The 22,714-nt window shown below is 44.3% G+C and overlaps 1 protein-coding gene across 4 annotated transcripts in view; it reads right to left on the bottom strand.

Annotated features, from left to right (window-relative positions):
* The window catches only part of CAPS2 (calcyphosine 2), a 145,729-nt gene that overhangs the window by 83,746 nt on the left and 39,269 nt on the right, over positions 1-22,714 (bottom strand). For all 4 annotated transcript variants that reach the window (XM_075856975.1, XM_075856976.1, XM_075856974.1 and 1 more), the window contains 3 exons: positions 22,384-22,451; positions 4,308-4,421; positions 449-523 (listed from right to left, as the gene is read on the bottom strand). In XM_075856975.1, coding sequence (XP_075713090.1) covers positions 449-523; positions 4,308-4,421; positions 22,384-22,451 — 257 coding nt within the window. The remainder of the gene's footprint in view (positions 1-448; positions 524-4,307; positions 4,422-22,383; positions 22,452-22,714) is intronic.

Below are 22,714 nucleotides of genomic sequence, written 5' to 3' on the forward strand. Positions count from 1 at the left end.
TGCCGGAGTGATACTGCTGCTCATACAGAATGCAGCAAAGCCTTGCCTTAAAAAAAACAAACAGTTTTTTAGCCTCTCTGGCCATGTATTTTTATTTCAATGTATATGATCTCATCTGCAAATATTAAGTGATAATTAAAGTGACTGCCATTACAGGGGTTATCACCAAGTTATTCCAGAATCCTGAATGACAAATTTGCCTAATTTTGTAGTGATATAGTCCCTGCATTATAACACTGCATAAGGCCTCATGCACACGACCGTAATAGTTTTTACTGTCTGCAAATACAGATCCGACGGCTACGGATACACATCAGAAGGCGTCTGCAATTGCGGAAGCGCCCATAGACTTCTGTGCTGCAATTGCAATTGCAATATGATGGTCCCATCAAACAAAGTGAAATGTACAAAACATTATTCTTTATGTCTAAAATACTGATTATATTACCTGCACATGATTCGTGCATCAAATCGCAGCTTGTTGGACAGCATATTTTCTGTTAGTGTTGAGCTTGTTTTTATTCTATAAAAAAATAAATATAAAATTAGTTTTCTCACAAAATATGAGTGACATGGGCCAAATTCATACTGGGGCCTATTGGCGAGCACCTGTTGGCACACACCCAGTTGCAACATTTGAATTAGTGAGCAAAATACAGCGCTGTTACTTTAAAGGGACCCTGTCACCACCTAAACCCCCTAAACTACAGTGATCTGTAAATAGCGTTTTTCGAATCAGTAAATTTTATCTTTCTTCTCATTTGCATTCCCCCACTCTAAGCACGCAAACTGGCCTTGTGCTGCATGGGCTAGTAGAGTGCTAACATCCCCGAAACATTAAACGCCCCCCCCCCCCACCGTGCCAATATGAGACACAACTTTAGAATGCACTTCATGCAAAAAGCAGACACCAGCGGTTATTGAATCCACTATGTCCATTAGAAGAACAGATAGGGCTTACGCCCAGGCTCTCCACTATACAGCTGTACGGTATAAGAACAGCTCTGAATGAGTCTAATGATATAGCGAGTACTGTTTTGTACACCTAAATAATGGCACAGTACTCTACACCTAAATAATGCCACCACACTGTACACGTAAAAAAAACCTGCTACATAGTACACCTAAAAAATGCTATCCATCTGCATATAGTCACAACTACATACATGCATGACACAAACATACTCACTTAGTAAATAACAGTTTCTTGCCTGAGAGGAGAGAAACATAATAGTGCATATGGTGGGTGCCTGTTGGTTCTACTGGCCATATTACTGTAAAAGACGCGGCAGACTGCACCACACGTCACCAGTACACTCGCTATCTATACTGTGACGTGTAATGTTATCGGCGGCCCTGAGGTCCCGGCTACCAAATACCGTCTTATATAATAATATGGATTGTATGTTGCCTCTGACATCAGCCGCAAGGTTGCACTTTGCATAATGGGACTGAAGCTTTACGCCCTTGACTAAAACGGACAGTTTACATCAGGGGTCTCAAGCACGCGGCCCGCGGGCCGCATGCGGCCCCTGGGGCTGTCATCTGCGGCCCGCGGGACACAGAGCCGCTAGTATCGGCTCTGCTCCGAGACTCTGGAATTCCCTGACATCGCTGTCCACATATGAACAGCGATGTCTGGGGCTTCCCCAGAGCCGGGGTCCCGGGCAGAGCGCTAGTACAGGCTCTGCTCCGGGACTCTGTGGAATTCCCTGATATCGCTGCCCATATATGGACAGTGTGTCAGGGTCTTGCCCAGAGCGGAGCAGAGCGCTGGTGTCGGCTCTGCTCCTGGACTCTGTGGAATTCCCTGACATCGCTGTCCACATATGAACAGCGATGTCTGGGGCTTCCCCAGAGCCGGAGTCCCGGGCAGAGCGCTAGTACAGGCTATGCTCCGGGACTCTGTGGAATTCACTGACATCGCTGCCCATATATGGACAGTGTGTCAGGGTCTTGCCCAGAGCGGAGCAGAGCGCTGGTGTCGGCTCTGCTCCTGGACTCTGTGGAATTCCCTGACATCGCTGTCCACATATGAACAGCGATGTCTGGGGCTTCCCCAGAGCCGGAGTCCCGGGCAGAGCGCTAGTACAGGCTCTGCTCCGGGACTCTGTGGAATTCCCTGACATCACTGCCCATATATGGACAGTGTGTCAGGGTCTTGCGCAGAGCGCTGGTGTCGGCTCTGCTCCTGGACGCTGTGGAATTCCCTGACATCGCTGTCCACATATGAACAGTGATGTCTGGGGCTTCCCCAGAGCCGGAGTCCCGGGCAGAGCGCTAGTACAGGCTCTGCTCCGGGACTCTGTGGAATTCCCTGACATCGCTGCCCATATATGGACAGTGTGTCAGGGTCTTGCGCGGAGCAGAGCGCTGGTGTCGGCTCTGCTCCTGGACTCTGTGGAATTCCCCGACATCGCTGTCCATATATGAACAGCGATGTCTGGGGCTTCCCCAGAGTCGGAGTCCCGGGCAGAGAGCTAGTACAGGCTCTGCTCCAGGACTCTGTAGAATTCCCTGACATCGCTGTCCACATATGAACAGCGATGTCTGGGGCTTCCCCAGAGCCGGAGTCCCGGGCAGAGCGCTAGTACAGGCTCTGCTCCGGGACTCTGTGGAATTCCCTGACATCGCTGCCCATATGTGGACAGTGTGTCAGGGTCTTCCCCAGAGCATAGTCCCGGGCAGAGCGCTATTATCCGCTCTGCTCCGGGACTCTGGGGAAGCCTCTGACATCGCTGTCCATACATCGACAATGATGTCAGGGGCTTCCCCAGAGCAGGAGTCCCAGTGATGTCAGGAGCACAGCTGGAGTCCCAGGAAGAGCTTACTGGCGCTCTGCCTGGGACTCCAGCTCTGGGGTTGCCCCGGACATCTCTGTCCATATATGGACAGTGATGTCAGGAGCAAAGCTGGAATCCCAGGCAGAGTGCCAGAAGCGGCTCTGCTCCGGGACTCCAGCTCTGGGCAAGCCCCTGACATCACTGTGGCAGCATGTACAGAGGGCACTGTGGCAGCCTGTACAGAGGGCACTGTGGCAGCCTGTACAGAGGGCACTGTGGCAGCCTGTACAGAGGGCACTGTGGCAGCCTGTACAGGGGGCACTGTGGCAGCCTGTACAGAGGGCACTGTGGCAGCCTGTACAGAGGGCACTGTGGCAGCCTGTACAGAGGGCACTGTGGCAGCCTGTGCAGAGGGCACTGTGGCAGCCTGTGCAGAGGGCACTGTGGCTGCCTGTACAGAGGGCACTGTGGCTGCCTGTACAGAGGGCACTGTGGCAGCCTGTACAGAGGGCACTGTGGCAGCCTGTACAGAGGGCACTGTGGCCTCTGTTACAGAGGGCAGTGTGGCCTCCTCTGCAGAGGGCACTGTGGCCTCCTCTGCAGAGGGCACTGTGGCCTCCTCTGCAGAGGGCACTGTGGCCTCCTCTAGGGGTGTGTTGCATTATCTACAGAGGGCACTGCGGCAGCATCCACAGAGGGCACTGCGGCAGCATCCACAGAGGGCACTGCGGCACTATCTAAAAAGGGGCTGCCCAATCTTGACATGTGTGTTAACTGAGCCGCCGGACTGCATTTAGTGACACTTAAACTGGAAAGCTGGATTGTTGAAATAAGCACATGGAGAAATATCTCAAATTTTAAACCTAGCGCTATTATAGTAATGTAGCATTATTATAGCAATATAGTGTTATAGTAGTTCAAATAACTAATTGATTAACAATAATTTTGTATTGTATCAAATTTGAAAGTAATGCGGCCCGTCAACTTCCCATTTTTTCTATATGCGGCCCACTTACCCGGCCGAGTTTGAGACCCCTGGTTTACATCATTGATGCGTCAATGGGTGACGTACTGAAAAAACTGATGAAAACCTATTGTCAGTTTTTCATTAATTTAATCACCTTTGATTAGTTGCAGAGCAAAAAAAAACATACTGTCAAAAAACACAATTGTGAATGAAGCTACAACTGCTTGTTCTTGTTGTCCTAAGGTACATCCTTCATCGCATTCTTTGTGAATTTTGCCTTATGTATTTCTGTATAGTTTATTATTTTCTTTTGACTAGAAATAGGTCCAGTTAACAATATGGTTTTGCATACTGACATGGCATGGAATTTTTTTTTTTTTATAAATCTCTAACATTGGTCATTCAGAAGACATACTTAATAATCTGAGGACTTAAAGTAGAAAAAAAAGGTAACACAGATAGTAAGCTAGCCCAAAAAGTAAAATCCTGTGCAGGTACCTAATAAGTGGGTTTATTTCTGTAGCAAAGTACAAATATAAAGAAGAGTCAGACATTACTTGGTTTCATGTAACGTTCTCTTCCTGAAGCGGAGAGGGGCAGATGTTAGGTCTTGCAGAGGATCATTCGGAAAGGATGTGCTTACATTTTGTTCTGGGTCACTAATAACAGCCCTAGAAAAACAACATCAAATGTACTTTCAGATAGAAAAGCAAAATGCAAACATTGACATTATACTAATTAGAAAGGACTGGCATAAAAAAACAATCAAACTATTCACTGAATAAACAAACTTTACAAAAGAGGTTGCTTGCTGTATTCAGCTATAATTGCTTGCTCATGTCATTAGCTCATTAATCTCCAGAATAGGATTTTTATGTTGGTGGATCTGTTTTTCTTTTAATTGTGAATTGGATAATGTAGTAGAACTGGTTCATTTTGAATAGCAAGTACCTTTCCCTACTCTCTACCTGACAATATCTTGCTGTGCTAAGCTGTTTTCTGTAATGTTTTCTGTAAGTTATGGAAACAGCGTAGCTCAGCGTTCTTGGATGTTTCCGTAATCCCCACCACCTTGCCACTGCACACATAGAAGAGGAGATTCCTGCTCTCTTATCTCTATCAAATATATAGAAGCTTCAGCATAATGGAGACTATACAGCAGTAATAAGTAGTGTAGCTGAGAATCCAGCACTGGGATGACATAGAACTTTTAACAGGAAGCTGCAGCATGTCTGTGTGTTTCTCTGTACTCCTGCTTTCTTCCAAAGCTCCCCTCCCCCCTCCATAGACTTACATGCAGCGTGTGTTGCTCACTCAAACTTTCTCTCTGCTCCCTCCTCCTGCTCTTGCCTCCCCTCTCCATAGAAAGTTATAGCCGGGCAGTGAAGTGACACCCCCCACACCTTCTGTAGCCCATCTGTAACCAGAGACAGACTTTGCTTGACAACAGGGGGTGCACAGCAGATTACAGTAAGGGAGGCACCTAGTGGCAGTAACTTCACACAGAATTTGTATGGATAGAACAACTGAATTTTAACAGTAAGCAAAGTACAAAGTTGTTTTATATCAGGTATATTATTAGATCAACATAAGTTGTTTGAAAAGATAGTGTCCATTTAACTTTATTAAACTATTTTGTACTTTTGTACTTTGCGACTTCACCATGCGATAGTTTGATCGCTTTTATAATGCACTGCAATACTTCTTTATTGCAGTGTATTATGCCTGTCAGTGCAAAACTCCCTCTGGCAGAGCCTAATAGACATACACTGATGGTAGATCTGTGGGCCTTTGTTAGGCCTCCAGCTGCCATGGTAACCATCAGGACACCGCATTCGCGTCGCGGGGGCCCTGATGGGGTGACAAAGGGAGCCCTGTCGCTCTGAAACCACATATGATACCACGATCATTATATGTAACCGGCCAGGATTAATGAGGTCCCGTGCTGGGCTCAAGACACAGCGACGTGAAAAGACAGCGCTGTGGCTTAAGTACCCGTAATAACCGCCATGACAAGGCATATGGCCGGTCATAAAGGGGTTGGCTATTGTAAAGAAACCTAATGCCAGTATGAACAAAGCTTTAAATTACTAGTTTTCCAAGACATGCAAGGAAAAAGCTTCCATTACCTACTACTTTGCCATTTGCAATGCCATCGGCGGGCCCCGTGTCTGACAGCGGTCCCCGCTGCCGATTTCCTCTGTGGCTCACGGCCGTCGGATTCATAGTGCGTGCCTGCACGAAATTCAAAAGTTACCTAACCACCCCTGCTGTTTCCCAGGACCATCACCATCTCCCAAGTGCCTGAGCAATGTTGTACTAACCCAGTGTTAGCCTGCAAAGGTTCCGTATCCTGTGTCAGTTACCAGTCGGTATCCTTTATCCTGTGTCCGTTACCAGTGTGTATCCTGTCTCCTGTATCCTGCATCCTGTGTCCGTGACCAGTCGGTATCCTTCATCCTGTGTCCGTGAATAGCTGGTATCCTGCATCCTGTGTCCGTGGCCAGTCGGTTTCCTGTACCCTGTATCCTGTGGCCTGCTTCCAGTAATCCGGCACCAGCCTGCTTCTAGTAATCCGGCACCCTCCTGCTTCCAGAAATCCGGCACCGGCCTGCTTCCAGTAATCCAGCACCAGTCTGCTCCCAGTAATCTGGCACCAGCCTGCTTCCAGTAATTCGCACCAGCTTGTATCCACTACCTGCAAATCTGACTGTGTCCAGCTGCCACCAGGGTACCATCTATCTGTGACTGTATTACACCTGTCTGGCCAGCAGCTACTCCGTTACGGCGGAGTAGTCCAGAGGATCCACAACCCCATTGGACGTTACAGTTTGCTCAGGCCATGGATCCTGCTGGTCAACCCAAGACTGCAGTTCAAGTCATGCTGGCGGACATGCGAGAATCAGCTTCTGCAAGCAGTCAATATCATCGCCATGCGCTTGGACATTGCTCATGTTACACCCCTGGCAACCCCACAAGCTGCTGCTCCACCTACTCCTCAACCCGTCATAACGCCCGTTACGATGGAGAAGCGAAAACCTGTCGTGGCTTTCTCAACCATTGCTAAATACATTTCAAGTTACATGCTCATCTATTTCCGTCAGATCAGGCCAAAGTAGCTTTCATTGTCTCCCTGTTGTCTGGCATGGGCGAATCCTATCTGGGAACAGGAGGGAGTAGAGTCAAGGATGAACGGGCGGGTCGTGATATCTCTTCTACCATGGATGCCCTGATTCTTCTGGCAACACGTATTAATATAATGTTCTGAGAGTGCTCCCAGGAAGTCCTTCGAGAGAGAAGGTACTGTAGACTGGCACCTAATTTTCAGAGACCCCTGTTACCTTCTTCTGCTACAACCTCTGAAAAGCCTATGCAGGTTGATTGGATCAGATTATCGGACCAAGAGAGGCAGCATAGACATCCCGCTAATTTTTACATGTACTGTGGAAGAAAGGGTCATTAGGTGTGTCAGTCTTCTCAGCAGATGGAAAACTCCTAGGCTTTCTACTATAGTCCTTATCTTCACAGGTGAAGCATCTCATCCTGTTCCCGCTTTTCTGAATTCTGGAGCATCTGGAAATTTCATACTTCAAGCCTTAGTGGATTGTCTCCATGTACCTACGACTCCACTAAAGAAACCTCTAGCAGTGGCTTCTGTGAATAGACATCCACTGCCGGATCCAATTATCTCCACCATTGAACCATTGAAATTACAAGTGGGAGATCTACACACTTAAGTGATAGCCTATTATGTTCTTCCTGAAGCTATTAATCCAATCCTGCTGGGAATTTCCTGGCTTCTTAAACGTGCTCCTATTCTTGACCAGAATTCCAGAGAAATTCTCTAGTGGAGACCTTGGTGTCTACATAATTGTCTGTTCCAGGTTCATCCTGTCCGATCTCCTGTACCTCAGTCTCTTCCTGTTCTGCCTCCACAGTATGCACGTTATGCTGATGTATTTAACAAAAAGGAGGCAGAAACTCTGCCTCCGCATTGTTCTTACGATTGTCGAGTTGAGTTGCTCCCTGGGACTTCACCTCTTCGAGGACAAGTATATCTTCTCTCTCTCTGCCTGAGACCCAAGCCATGTTGGCAAATGTCAAGGAGAACCTTGAGAGGGGGTTTATTAGAAAGTCAACTTCTCCTGCCGGAGCCGGTTTCTTCTTTGTCTAGAAAAAGGATGGATCTCTCCGGCCTTGCATCGATTATCGTGGTTTGAACCAAATCACTGTCAAGAACAAGTACCCCTTACCACTGATCTCTGAGCTCTTTGATAGAATACGTGGGGCCAAGATTTTTTACAAAGTTGGATCTATACAGGTCTTATAACCTGATCGGTATCTGTAAATGTGACAAGTCGAAAACAGCATTCAACACCAGAGACAGTCACTACGAATATCTTGTGATTCCCTTTAGACTGTGTAATGCACCAGCTGTGTTCCAGGAATCGTGAATGACATATTCCGGGATCTACTGTGTGCCTCTGTGCGGGTGTTTGTTTGAGCGATATCTTGATCTACTCACCAGATCTGACTACTCACTGGAAGCATGTTCGCCAAGTCCTGTCGTGGTTAAGGGTGAATAATCTCGACGCTAAATTAGAAAAGTGTGTATTCGAAAAGGAATCCTTGCCCTTTTTGGGGTATATAGTTTCTAATCATGGACTCGGCCTCAAGGTCTCCATGCCATACAAAGATTTTTGGACTTTGCAAATTTCTATCGCCAGTTTCTTCCGAATTTCTCATCACTTACCGCTCTCACCAAAAAGAGGGTGAACGTTAAATATTGGACCCCCTGAAGTAGAATCTGCATTCACTAATCTCAAGAGGGCCTTCACTTCTGCCTCCATTCTGCACATCCTGATGTGTCTTGGCAGTTCTCGTTGGTGCTGGAGCACTTCTCTTTCAAAAAAACTCCAAGAGTAAAGTTGTTTCCTGTAGCTTCTTCTCAAAACTCTTCGCTGGATTCTGCTCACCCAAATGTCATCTACACTGATCACAAGAATCTCACTTATTTACAGACTGCACAACGTCTGAACCAACGTCAAGCCAGATGGTCACTTTTTTTGCCAGATTCAAATTCCAACTACATTTCCGTCCTGCTGACAAAAATGTCAAGGCTGATGCACTATTTCGCTCATTTGAGACAGATGACCTAGAAGAGGATCCTCAACATATTATTGACCCTTCCTGTAATATTCCTGTTAACCCTTTACAGATCAAAGACATTCCCCTTGGTAAAATTTTTGCTCGCTCAATTGACAGGGAGAAAATTCTCGTCTAGAGTCATAACTTCAATTTGGCAGGCCATTCGGGCATTCATAAGACTCGGGACATTATCTCTCGCCACTATTGGTGGCCCACGTTGCCCAAAGATGTTATGGACTATGCCTCCTCTTGTACCAAGCGTGCTCAAATCAAAATTGCTCACTTCAGTCCTGCTCCAGCCCTTGCCAGTTACGAACAGCGCTTGGCAACACATTGCCATGGATTTCATTACAGAGCTTCCTCTCTCTGATGGATGCTCCACTATTTTGGCTATTGTTTTTCCAAAATAGCACATTTTGTTCCTCTCTCTAGTCTTCCCTCAGCTCCTAGTCTGGCAAATATATTAGTTCAACATACAGAGAGCAACAAGACAGCACATCCAAAATAAATGGAAATTTATTCACCCACAGGTGCGACGTTCCAGTCCAACAGGACCTTTCTCAAGCTTGAGAAAGGTCCTGTTGGACGGAAATGTCGCACCTGTGGGTGAATAAATTTTCATTTATTTTGGATGTGCTGCCTTGTTGCTCCCTGTTTGTGGATTCCATTCATGGGACTTTGGTTCAGGTTCCTTTGATGCTTGCACCCATCATATTATATTTTACTTTGTTTCTCCGCTGTGATAACCTCTCAATGTTTTGCCATTTGTTCAACAAGTCTTTCGTCTGCACAGATTGGCCCTATATATTCTGTCTGATCGGGGCGCACAATTCACATCCAAATTCTGAAGAGCCCTGTGCAATCTTCTGGATGTGAAATTGGACTTTTCGTCTGCATACCACCCGCAATCCAACAGTCAAGTTGATAGAATTAATTTGAAAACTGAAGTAACTTGAAGTGCTTGAAAACTATCTTTGCCATTTCGTATCTGCTCAACACGACAACTGGGTACATCTCCTTCCATGAGCCGAATTCTCTTATAATAATCACAATGAATCTACTGCTAATTCTAAATTTTTCATTGTTTAAAGCCAACATCCGCGTGTCCCTCTTCCTGTACCTGCTTCATCTCAAGTTCCTGCAGGTAATGTTTCTCATGGGAGTTTTATCCATATCTGGCAGCAAATGAAGTCTGCGAACCTGAGGGCGGTAGATCGCATGAAGTAGGCTGATAATAAAAGAAGGCCGTCTCCTCCTCTGTTTCTTCCCGGAGTTATGGTCTGGTTATCTTCTAAGAATATGCGCCTGAAAATTCCCTCCTACAAATTTACTACTAGGTTTCTCAGTCCCCTTGAAGTCTTGCAATAGATTAATCCAGTGTCCTACAAGTTACGTTTGCCTCCTACACTCAAAATTCCCAATTACTTCCATGTATCTCTGCTGAAACCTGTGATCCTCAACTGGTACAGCATGTCCTCTAATTCTACTACTGCCCCCAGGGGATCGGCTGAGGTCTTTAAAGTCAAGGAGGTTCTGGACCGCAAGTGGGTTGGAGGAAAGACTTTTTATCTTGTGGACTGGAAGGGCTTTGGTCCTGGGCAGAGATCTTGGGAACCTGGAGAGAACATTGATGCCCCAGCTCTCATCAAGAAGTTCCTTCTACACAATGGACATAAGAAGAGTGGGCGTTAGGAGATGTACTGTAACGCCGGTGGAAGCCCTGCATCTGGCAGCGGTCTGCGCCGCCGGGTCTCGTGCCTTGCTCGGTAGCCTCTGCCTCTAAGAGGCCGCCGACGTCCTCTGTGATCTGCCGCTCCTAGTGCACACGCATACTGCGGCACCTTAAGGCACCATCTCCCAAGTGCCGGAGCAATGTAGCACTAACCCAGTGTTAGCCTGAGAAGGTTGCGTATCCTGTGTCAGTTACAAGTCGGTATCCTGTGTCTGTTACCTTTCGGTATCCTGTGTTCTATATCCTGTGTCCGTGACTAGTCGGTATCCTATGTAGCATTGGCAGGCAGAATGAAAGCATCCGTTGTTCCTTTATGCAACAGTTTCATTTATAGAAATGGAGATGCAGACAATTTTAGTTTTTTCCTCCCCGCCTTCCAAAATCATAACTTTTTTATTTTTCCGCCGATATAGCGTTATATAGAGTTAAGGGTAGTTTTTTTTCTAGGACAAGTTGTAGTTTTTCATGACACCACCTCAATGTACCATCTAATGTAAATGCTAAACGGAAAAAAAAATATTTGTGGGGTGAAATGGACAAAAAAATAGCGATTCCGCCATTCACGGCATTCAACATGCGGTAAAAACAACATGTTAATAACTTTATTCTACGAGTTGATACAATTATCGAGATACTACATTTATATAGTTTTTTTTATGTTCTAGCACTTTTACAAAGAAACAACTATTTGTTAACCCCTTAAGGACGCAGCCTAGTTTTGGCCTTAAGGCTCAGAGCCCATTTTTCAAATCTGACATATTTCACTTTATGTGGTAATAACGTTGGAATGCTTAAACCTATCCAAGCAATTCTGAGATTGTTTTCTCGTGACACATTGGGTTTCATGTTCGTGGTAAAATTTGGTCGATATATTCAGTGTTTATTTGTGAAAAATTGCAAAATTTAGAGAAAAATTTGAAAAAATAGCATTTTTCCGAATTTAAATGCATGTGCTTGTAAAACAAATGGTTATACCAGCCAAAATAGTTACTAGTTCACATTTCCCATATGTCTACTTTAGATTGGCATCGTTTTTTGAACATTATTTTATTTTTCTTGGACGTTGCAAGGCTTAGAACATGAACAGCAATTTCTCATATTTTTAAGAAAGCCTTTTTTTTAAGGTACCTGTTCAGTTCTGAAGAGGCTTTGAGGGGCCTATGTATTAGAAACCCCCATAAAACACCCCATTTTAAAAACTAGACCCCTCAAAGTATTCAAAACAGCATTTAGAAAGTTTTTTAACCCTTCAGGCGTTTCACAGGAATTAAAGCAAAGTGGAGGTGAAATTTGCAAATTTCATTTTTCTTGCTGAATTTCAATTTTATTCTATTTTTTTTCTGTAACAAAGAAGGTTTTACCAGAGAAACACTACTAAATATGTATTGTCCAGATTCTGCAGTTTTTAGAAATGTCCCACATGTGGCTCTAGTGCGCTCATGGACTAAAACACAAGCCCCAGAAGCAAAGAAGCACCTAGTGCATTTTGGTGCTTCTTTTTTATTAGCATATATTTTAGGCAGCATGCCAGGTTTGGAGAGGTGTTGAGGTGCCAAAACAGTAGGAATCCCACATAACTGACCCCATTTTGGAAACTGCACCCCTCAAGGAATTCATTTATGGTTATTGTTACCATTTTGACCCCGTAGTTTTTTCACAGAGCGTATTTGAATTGGGCTGTGAAATTAAAAGAATGACAATTTTTCCAATAAGATGTCATTTTTTATCAGAATTTCTTATTTTCACAGGGAACAAAATGCCCCATTTTGTTGCCCAATTTTTCCTGAGTGCGGCAATACCCCATTTGTGGTGATAAACTGCCGTTTGGGCCCAATGGAGGTCTCAGAAGGAAAGGAGCGCTGTGTGTTCTTAGGAGTCCAGATTTTGCTGGATTGGTTTTCGGGTGCCATGTCGCCTTTGCAGAGCCTCAGAGGTATCAAAGCAATGGAAACCCACCAGAAGTCACCCCATTTTGGAAACTACACCGCTCAAAGAATTTATTTATGGGTGTTGTGACCATTTAGACCCCACAGTTTTTTCACAGAATTTATTTGAATTGGGCTGTGAATTAAAAAAAAATTTATTTTTTCCAATAAGAGGTAGTTTTGGCTCAAAATTTCTTATTTTCACAAGGAATAAAATACCGCATTTTGTTGCCCAATTTGTCCTGAGTGTGGCAATACCCTATTTGTGGTGATAAACTGCCGTTTGGGCCCATGGGAGGGCTCAGAAGGAAAGGACCACCATGTGGCCTACTGGGAATTTTCTGGTGCTAAGTCATGTGTGCAGAAGCCCCTGAGATATCAGTACAGTTGAAACCCCCGAGAAGTGACCCCGTTTTAAAAACGACACCCCTTAAGGAATTCAACTAGAGGTGTAGTGAGCATTTTGACCCCACAGGTATTGTGTAAAAGATAATGCGCAGCAGATGGTGCAGAGTGAGATTTGCAATTTTCTATATATATGCCATGTCAGTGTCCGATATATTGTGCCCAGCATGTGCCACCGGAGACATACACCCCATAAACTGTAATGTGGGCTCTCCCGGGTACGGCAATACCCTACATGTGGCTGTTATTAGCTGCCTGGGCACACGGCAGGGCTCAGAAGGAAAGGACCACCATTTGGCCTACTGGAGCTTTTCTGGTGCTAAGTCTTGTACGCAGAAGCCCCTAAGGTACCAGTACAGTTGAAACCCCCGAGAAGTGACCCTGTTCTAAAATCTACACCCCTTAAGGCATTCATCTAGAGGTGTAGTGAGCATTTTGACCCCACAGGTATTGTGTAAAAGATAATGTGCAGCAGTTGGTGCAGGGTGAAATTTGCAATTTTCTATACATATATACCAATTCAGTGTCCGAAATATTGTGCCCAGCATGCGCCACCGGAGATATACACCTCATAAACTGTAATGTTGGTTCTCCTGGGTATGGCAATACCCTACATGTGGCTGTTATCAGCTGCCTGGGCACACAGCAGGGCTCAGAGGTGAAAGATGAGGAGGGGTAAGCTGTGCGAAGTGGATCAGAGCGAATAAAACTGGGGTAAATTAAAAATAAAGGGATGGATGATAAATTTTAAAACACTCTTTCATACAAAGCTCTGGTTTTTCAGGACACGCGTCACATTGATATATTGTGTCCTTCCTTATCCCCCTCTTATAGCAGACCCTGCACCTCTTTTGACTTTTTCCCTTCTTGCCAGTTTGGGGAACTTCTCCTAAAAAGTGTTGCCCTGGTACGATGCCTGTGGCCCCGCTTCCAGAAGTACTGTAAGGCTTCAGGACTTGATCTGACAAGTCCACCCCTCCCATGTACCTATTGTAGTCCAGGATGCAGTCTGGTTTGGGGGTCCCTGTACTGGTACCTCGTAGAAAAAAAAGGGGTAGCCAGGTTAGAGAGGGGTCAGACTATATTGGTGGGGGGAGAAACAGAATGTGGGGAGAGGACTAGACAACAAGATAAGGAGATCCTTTCGTTACAAAACATCAGTGTAAATAAAAAGGACCGATTAATGTCAAATCACATTTCTGATGATAAAAGTGAAAAACTGACAGGCAAGTTAAAGTGTATGTTCACAAATGCCAGAAGTCTAGCAAGCAAAATGGGGGAGCTGGAGGCCTTGATACTGGAAGAAAATATAGATATAGTTGGTGTTGCTGAAACATGGCTGGACTCTTCACATGACTGGGCTGTAAATCTACAGGGTTTTACACTTTTTCGTAAAGACAGGACAAATAGGAAAGGTGGTGGTGTATGTCTGTATGTGAGAAGTGATATGAAGGCGAGTGTGAAAGAGACAATAGTGGGTGAAGACTGTGAGGAGGTTGAAACCTTGTGGGTGGAACTAGAAAGGGAGGTAAACACTGAAAAAATTACTTTTGGTGTAATCTATAGACCCCCCAATATAACTGAGGAGATGGAAGGTCAGATATATAAACAGATGGAGCGGGCTGCACAGGCGGGTACTGTAGTGATAATGGGAGATTTTAATTTCCGGGATATTAATTGGTGTCATGGTTCGGCTTCAACTGCAAAGGGGAGACATTTCCTCAACCTGTTGCAGGAAAATTTTATGGGCCAGTTTGTGGAAGACCCGACTAGAGGTGAAGCTCTGTTGGATCTGGTCATTTCTAATAATGCAGATCTTGTTGGGAATGTCAATGTTCGTGAAAACCTCGGTAACAGTGATCATAATATAGTTACATTTTACCTATACTGTAAAAAACAAACGCAGGCTGGGAGGGCAAAAACATTTAATTTTAAGAAAGCCAATTTCCCCAGGATGAGGGCTGCAATTCAGGATATAGACTGGGAAGAACTAATGTCAAATAATGGAACAAATGATAAATGGGAGATTTTCAAATCTACTTTGAGTTATTATAGTGCAAAATTTATTCCTACAGGTAATAAGTATAAACGACTCAAATTAAACCCCACATGGCTTACACCTTCTGTGAAAGGGGCAATACATGACAAAAAAAGGGCATTTAAAAAATACAAATCTGAGGGTACAGCTGTAGCCTTTGTAAAATATAAAGAGCTTAATAAAATATGTAAAAATGTAATAAAATTAGCAAAAATACAAAATGAAAGGCAGGTGGCCAAGGATAGTAAAACAAATCCTAAAAAATTCTTCAAGCATATAAATGCAAAAAAGCCAAGGTCTGAACATGTAGGACCCCTAGATAATGGTAATGGGGAGTTGATCACAGGGGATCAAGAGAAGGCAGAGTTACTAAATGGGTTCTTTAGCTCTGTATATACAACAGAAGAAAGAGCAGCTGATGTAGCCGGTGCCAGTGCTGTTAATATATCAGTTGATATACTGAATTGGATGAATGTAGAGATGGTCCAAGCTAAATTAAATAAAATAAATGTGCACAAGGCTCCGGGACCAGATGGGTTACACCCTAGAATTCTTAAAGAGCTTAGTTCAGTTATTTCTGTCCCCCTTTTCATAATATTCAGAGAATCTCTAGTGACTGGTATAGTGCCAAGGGACTGGCGCAGGGCAAATGTGGTGCCTATTTTCAAAAAGGGCTCTAGGTCTTCCCCGGGTAATTATAGACCAGTAAGCTTAACATCCATCGTGGGGAAAATGTTTGAGGGGCTATTGAGGGACTATATACAGGATTATGTGACAATAAATAGCATTATAAGTGACAGCCAGCACGGTTTTACTAAGGACAGAAGTTGTCAAACTAACCTAATCTGTTTTTATGAAGAGGTGAGCAGAAGTCTAGACAGAGGGGCCGCTGTGGATTTAGTGTTTTTGGACTTTGCAAAGGCATTTGACACTGTCCCCCATAGACGCCTAATGGGTAAATTAAGGACTATAGGTTTAGAAAATATAGTTTGTAATTGGATTGAGAATTGGCTCAAGGACCGTATCCAGAGAGTTGTGGTCAATGATTCCTACTCTGAATGGTCCCCGGTTATAAGTGGTGTACCCCAGGGTTCAGTGCTGGGACCACTATTATTCAACTTATTTATTAATGATATAGAGGAAGGGATTAATAGCACTATTTCTATTTTTGCAGATGACACCAAGCTATGTAATATAGTTCAGACTATGGAAGATGTTCATGAATTACAGGCAGATTTAAACAAACTAAGTGTTTGGGCGTCCACTTGGCAAATGAAGTTTAATGTAGATAAATGTAAAGTTATGCATCTTGGTACCAACAACCTGCATGCATCATATGTCCTAGGGGGAGCTACACTGGCGGATTCACTTGTTGAGAAGGATCTGGGTGTTCTTGTAAATCATAAACTCAATAACAGCATGCAGTGTCAATCAGCTGCTTCAAAGGCCAGCAGGATATTGTCGTGTATTAAAAGAGGCATGGACTCGCGGGACAGGGATGTAATAATGCCACTTTACAAAGCATTAGTGAGGCCTCATCTAGAATATGCAGTTCAGTTCTGGGCTCCAGTTCATAGAAAGGATGCCCTGGAGTTGGAAAAAATACAAAGAAGAGCAACGAAGCTAATAAGGGGCATGGAGAATTTAAGTTATGAGGAAAGATTGAAAGAATTAAACCTATTTAGCCTTGAAAAAAGAAGACTAAGGGGGGACATGATTAACTTATATAAATATATTAATGGCACATACAAAAAATATGGTGAAATCCTGTTCCTTGTAAAACCCCCTCAAAAAACAAGGGGGCACTCCCTCCGTCTGGAGAAAAAAAGGTTCAAGCTGCAGAGGCGACAAGGCTTCTTTACAGTGAGAACTGTGAATTTATGGAATAGCCTACCGCAGGAGCTGGTCACAGCAGGGACAGTAGATGGCTTTAAAAAAGGGTTAGATAATTTCCTAGAACAAAAAAATATTAGCTCCTATGTGTAGAAATTTTTCCTTCCCTTTTCCCTTCCCTTGGTTGAACTTGATGGACATGTGTCTTTTTTCAGCCGTACTAACTATGTAACTATGTAACTATGTAACTATGTACAGGTACATGGGTACTGGTGTGGCATCTCCCTGGTCTTGTACTTGACACACAATATGTTGCTGCTAGATTGTGCCCTGCTCTCACCCCTTCTGAGCTTTGCCCTGCAGAGTCTTAGGGAGGCCTCTCAGATTACTTCTAGCAGTGCCGCATGCCGCAGGACTTCTGGAAGCGAGGCAGTTGAAGAGTGGGACGCTGGTATAAAAATTATCCAGGTAGAGGTGGTAACCCTGGTCCAGCAGTGGGTGCACCAAATCCCACACAATTTTTGTATTAACTCCCAGTAAGGGGGGGCATTCTGGGGGCTGAATACTGGTGTCCTTCCCTTTATATATCCTAAATTTGTAGGTATACCCTGATGCACTCTCGCACAGCTTATACATCTTCACGCCATACCTTGCCCTCCTACCCGGCAGGTACTGGCGGAATTGAAGCCTCCCTTTAAAATGTACCAAGGACTCATCAATAGAAATACACTTCTCGGGGGTGAATGCTGGGAAAACCGGGCACTGAAACGGTCTAATAGGGGTCTCCGTTTATACAAACGGTCAAAACTGGGGTCATCTCGGGGTGGGCACGGCTCATTATGAGTATAATGTAAGAAGCGAAGTATTGCCTCATTTATATTTTATTTTTTAATTTCTAGCTCAGTTCTGAAGTTGCTTTGAGGGGCCCATATATTAGAAACCCCTATCAAACACCCCATTTCAGAAACTAGACCCCTCAAAGTATTCACAACAGCATTTAGAAAGTTTATTAACCCTTTAGGTGTTTCACAGGAATTTAGAGCAAAGTAGAGGTGACATTTAATTAATTTAATTTAATTTATTAGGCACCATGTCCGGTTTGAAGAGGTCTTGTGGTGCTAAAACAGTGGAAACCCCCCAAAAGTGACCCCTTTTTGGAAACTAGAGACCTTGAGGAATCCATTGTAGTTTTCTTGGGGTGCATGCAGCTTTTTGATCAGTTTTTATTCTAATTTTAGGTGGCGTGGTGACTAAAAAAACAGCAATTCTACTATTGTTTTTTATTCTATTTTTTTTACAGCGTGCACCATGCGCTATAAATGACATATTCACTTTATTCTGCGGGGCGATACGATTACGGCGATACCAGATGTTTATAGTTTTATTTTATGTCTTATGGCATTTACACAATAAAATACGTTTTGTAAACAATCATTCACTTTTTGTGTTACCTTATTCTAAGAGCCATAACGTTTTTATTTTTCAATCAATAAAGCCGTGCGAGGACTTATTATTTGCGTAACGAACTGTAGTTTCGATCAGTACCATTTTCAGGTACATGCGACTTTTTGATCTCTTTTTATTCCATTTTTTGGGAGGTGAAGTGACCAAACAATTGTGATTGTGGTATGGTTTATTATTATTTTCTTTTACGGCGTTCACCGAGCGAGATAAATAACGACATCATTTTGTAGTTCAGGCCGTTACGGACGCGGCGCTACCAATTATGTATAGTTTATTTGTTTATTTATATATTTTTATTAATAATAAAGGACTGATAAGGGAAAAAGGGGGATTTTTACTTTTATTACTTTTAAATCTTTTATTTTCTTATTTTTACACAACTTTTTTTTACTTTTTCACACTTTTTTTACTTTGTCCCACTAGGGGACATGAGGGCAGGAGGCCCTGATCGCTATTCTAATACACTGCACTACATGCGTAGTGCAGTGTATTAGAGCTGTCAGCTGTTCGCTGACAGCAAGCATAGTGGGTCCTGGACCCACTAGGCTTCCGTCGATGGCGTAGCCAGAGTCCATTGTTAGGATTCTGGTTGCCATAGTAGCCATCACAGCCCGCTATCGTGTAGCAGGCCGGCGATGGCAGCTTAACCCCTAAGAAGCCGCGATCGCTATTGAACGCGGCTTCTAAGGGGTTAATCGGCGGGGACCACCGCGATCGGTCCCTGCACACTAAGCTGTGATAGCCTGCTGTCGGAAACAGCAGGTATCACAGCTCAGACACGCGCCGGGGAAAGATGGCGCCGTGTTTACTCAGGTCAGTACTATTACTGACCTGAGCGCGAACGATGTACTTAGCGCGACGTAATAGTACTGACCTGAGCGCGAAGGGGTTAAAAAGAAAAAAAAATTGTGTCGCCATATTCTGAGAGCTATAATTTTTTTATATTTTTGTTGCTTGAGGAGTATGAGGGCCCATTTTTGCTGGGAGAGCTGTAGATTTTATAGCTACTGTTTTGGGGTTAATGCAATTTTTTTATTCATTTTTTGGGGAGCTAAGTTGACCAAGAAGCAGCAACTGTGGCGGTTGTCCTTTTTTTCTGACATACATCCTGTGGGTTAAATAACGCTATATGAGAATACTACACATACTACTACACTTCCTATAGACTGTAAGGCGGGATTCACACGACAGGGTCCGGCCCGAGCCCGAGTGTCGGCCATTTTGCCTGGCTGGTTTGCATAAAGTTTTGCATCCGTTCCGGGCCGGGCAGATCTGGACAGTGACATCAGCGGCAACTCCTGAAGGGGAATCCCCATGTGTTCGAGGATTCCGCTTCAGGAGTTTCCCCTGATGTCACTGCCCAGATATGGACAGAGACATCAAGCGCTCTGTCCAGGAGCGGAATCCCCGAAAACACGGGATTCCGCTCCTTCAAGGAGCTAAAGTGGGGCTAGCACATAGCAGAGCGGGGAGATACCTCCCTGCTCTGCTATAGTGGCGTCGCTACAGTAGTAGCAGCCGCAGCAGCAGCAGCTGCTAGCGGCGCCATGGAAGGTGTCGCCGGGCCGGGGCGCTTTTAAAACAAGCAGGGGAAGGGAGCCAGCGCAGTGCTCCCTTCCACCTGCTGTACACCCCGGCCCTGCCACACAGTGTACAGCGTACAGCCATTAGTCCGAATGGCATCAACTCCTCCTCCTCACATGCACTCTGCGCTGTGAGGAGGAGGAGACAGAGCGCAAGCCACGGAAAACCCGGCCATCACTCGGGACACATTCCGGTGATGGCCGTGTATTACCCGGCCCCATAGACTTCAATGGGAGCCGGGCAGCCGTGTACCCGGCCGAAAATAGAGCATGTCCTATTTTTTGACGGCCGGTTTTCCCGGCCGTCAAAAAAATCGGTCGTGTGAATAGCCCCATTAGGGGTCTATTATTCCTAATGCAGCCGGTTGCCGGCTGATTTATGAACGGCCGGCACCCGGCCGGGAAACCCTGTCGTGTGAATGAGGCCTAAGGATATATTTACACGTAGCAGATTTGTTATCAGAAGTATTTCTAAATGTTCCATTCAGCTAAATAGGGCTTGCAGAAATCCATGCACATGCTGCCGAAACAACCCCATTAGGATGTATAGAATGGATTTTTAGTCGCATTAATTTCTGCAACAAATCTGTCTTGGCCCATGACATTTCTCTGTCAATTAACTTCCATTCATTTTATCTGCCATAAAGCACATACACCCTGATGTTCTGTCTCCAGTATATAGATAATGCTGGAAACAAGCCTCCAATATGACCACCCACAGAGACATTTCTAAAAATAAAAATAAATAGCTACAAGATTTTTAAAAACAATAACCACTTTATTTGTCTCTTACTTAAATGTAATTAATGAAACTATAATCACACTAGAATCGGACATTGACTTTAAAGCAGATACTAAGTAGAATCAACCTATACATATGTCCAATGAAGCATATATCTGGATGGGACACATTGAATATATATTCCAAAAGCGGTCTGCTGTATTTGTGACTTGTTCACTTTAAATTTAAGGCCTCATGCACACGACCGTAGTGTTTTTCTGGTCCGCAAATTCCAGGACCGTGTTCCGTGAAATGTCATCCGCAGTTCATCCGTATGTCCTCCGCAGTTCATCCGTATGTAATCCGCAAAATGCGGATGAAAAATAAAAAGCCTAGGTAAAACATGATGACGACAGAACTCATTCCCGGTCGTCGCCTAGCAACACTTCCGCAAATCCGCAAAACTGCGGATGACACACGGCGGTGTATCCGCAATTTCCACGGGCCCATTGACTTCTATTGGCATGTCCGCACCGCATTTGCGGCCCATAATAGGACATGTCCGTAGTTTCTGCGGCACGGATGTGCGGACATGCGGAGAGCCGTGAAAACACGGATAGTGTGTATGGGCCCATAGAAATGAATGGGTCCGCAATTTACCCGTGGATTTGCGGTTGAATTGCGGACGCAAAAACACGGTCGTGTGCATGAGGCCTAATAACATCTTGGCACTTTTCAAAAATTTCTATCAGGACAAGGGGAGGAATAAAATAATTAGAAATACAGGAAAATGGCAGGTAATCACAGCCAAAGATCATTTTTTCGCTAACCAAACCTACTATTTAAGCAAGAATGTGTAGTCTGAAAAGACCAGAAAAGTTAAATGCTAAAAGAGGGTGGTGAGAGCTGCCAGTTGTCAGTATAAACACATGAAATTAAGATTTTTCAGAACACGACTGCTCTTTCAGCTCTGAACAAAACAGTTTTTAAGGTTATGCGACTAGATAATAAGAGAGCATTGTACAGCAACAAGCTAGATGTAGTTCATGTCATGGTCATTTAGTACTAAGTTTGTAGGCAGAACATTACAATTATTACATATGTTATTCAAAGAAATCTGTCACCAGGACAGAGTCTCCTCTTTAAAATAGGGTATCTGCCCAATATCTTATCAAAACTCAAATAGTGGGCACAAATAGCTTCACTGAATGGCCCCCATCTTGCCAGTCAGGGGTTCAGAAGTGAGTCCTCCACTCCATTTTCCCTTCTCCTTAGGCTGAGTTCCCACTACTGTCAGAGGCTCCGTCGACAGTTCCGTCATATTTGACAGGAAGTATAGCACGGTATGCAGCACTATTCTACCAGTCAAAATGACGTCACTACGACAGAACCCAATATAGTCAATGGAATCCATTGGGCGCCATTGGTGTTCATCAGCTAAAGGATACGGCACTGCCGTCATGGTCATAACGGATACCATGACGGCGGTCTGAACAGAGCCTTAGAATCATGTTTTTGGGAATCACAGATGTAGAGAAGTGAGTAATATGACCCTCTTAGTTCTGCAGATCAGGGGAGTGCCTTCACAATGGGGATGGTGATTGCTAACAAGCTATTATCCAGTCCTGACTGGTACTTTGGGAAGCTGGTTAGTAGACACTAGTATACCCACTAGCTCAGCCTTAAAGATGTACTGTAATATATGTAAAGGGAACTGCACTGGTGATATTTACAAGAGATATTTTACAATGTGTACAACAGTTGTGTAACAACGGAGAATATACCTAGAAAGATGGTCTATCATAACTTGCTCTACGACAGATTGCTTCCTCCTTTCCGCAGCCAGGTCCTCCTGCAATAATGTCAAGGCAAATAAAAACCGTGTTCAGATTAGAAGAAGGTCTGATAATCAGGTTATGTAGAATCACAAGACAGTGTTGAGATTTACAAGTGACATGGGGATTTAATTCTGCTATTCCATGGAAGCTTTTGCCAGATACCCGTCATGAGCAAAGAATCCAGGCATATCCTAAAGCAGCTGAAATGTCAGCAACATCTCCAATTAAACTCAAAATCACACAGTAAAAAAATCACACTTAGGCCTCATTTACACGA

The sequence above is a fragment of the Rhinoderma darwinii genome, chromosome 3 (genome assembly GCF_050947455.1).
Source record: "Rhinoderma darwinii isolate aRhiDar2 chromosome 3, aRhiDar2.hap1, whole genome shotgun sequence".
Lineage (NCBI taxonomy): Eukaryota > Metazoa > Chordata > Amphibia > Anura > Rhinodermatidae > Rhinoderma > Rhinoderma darwinii.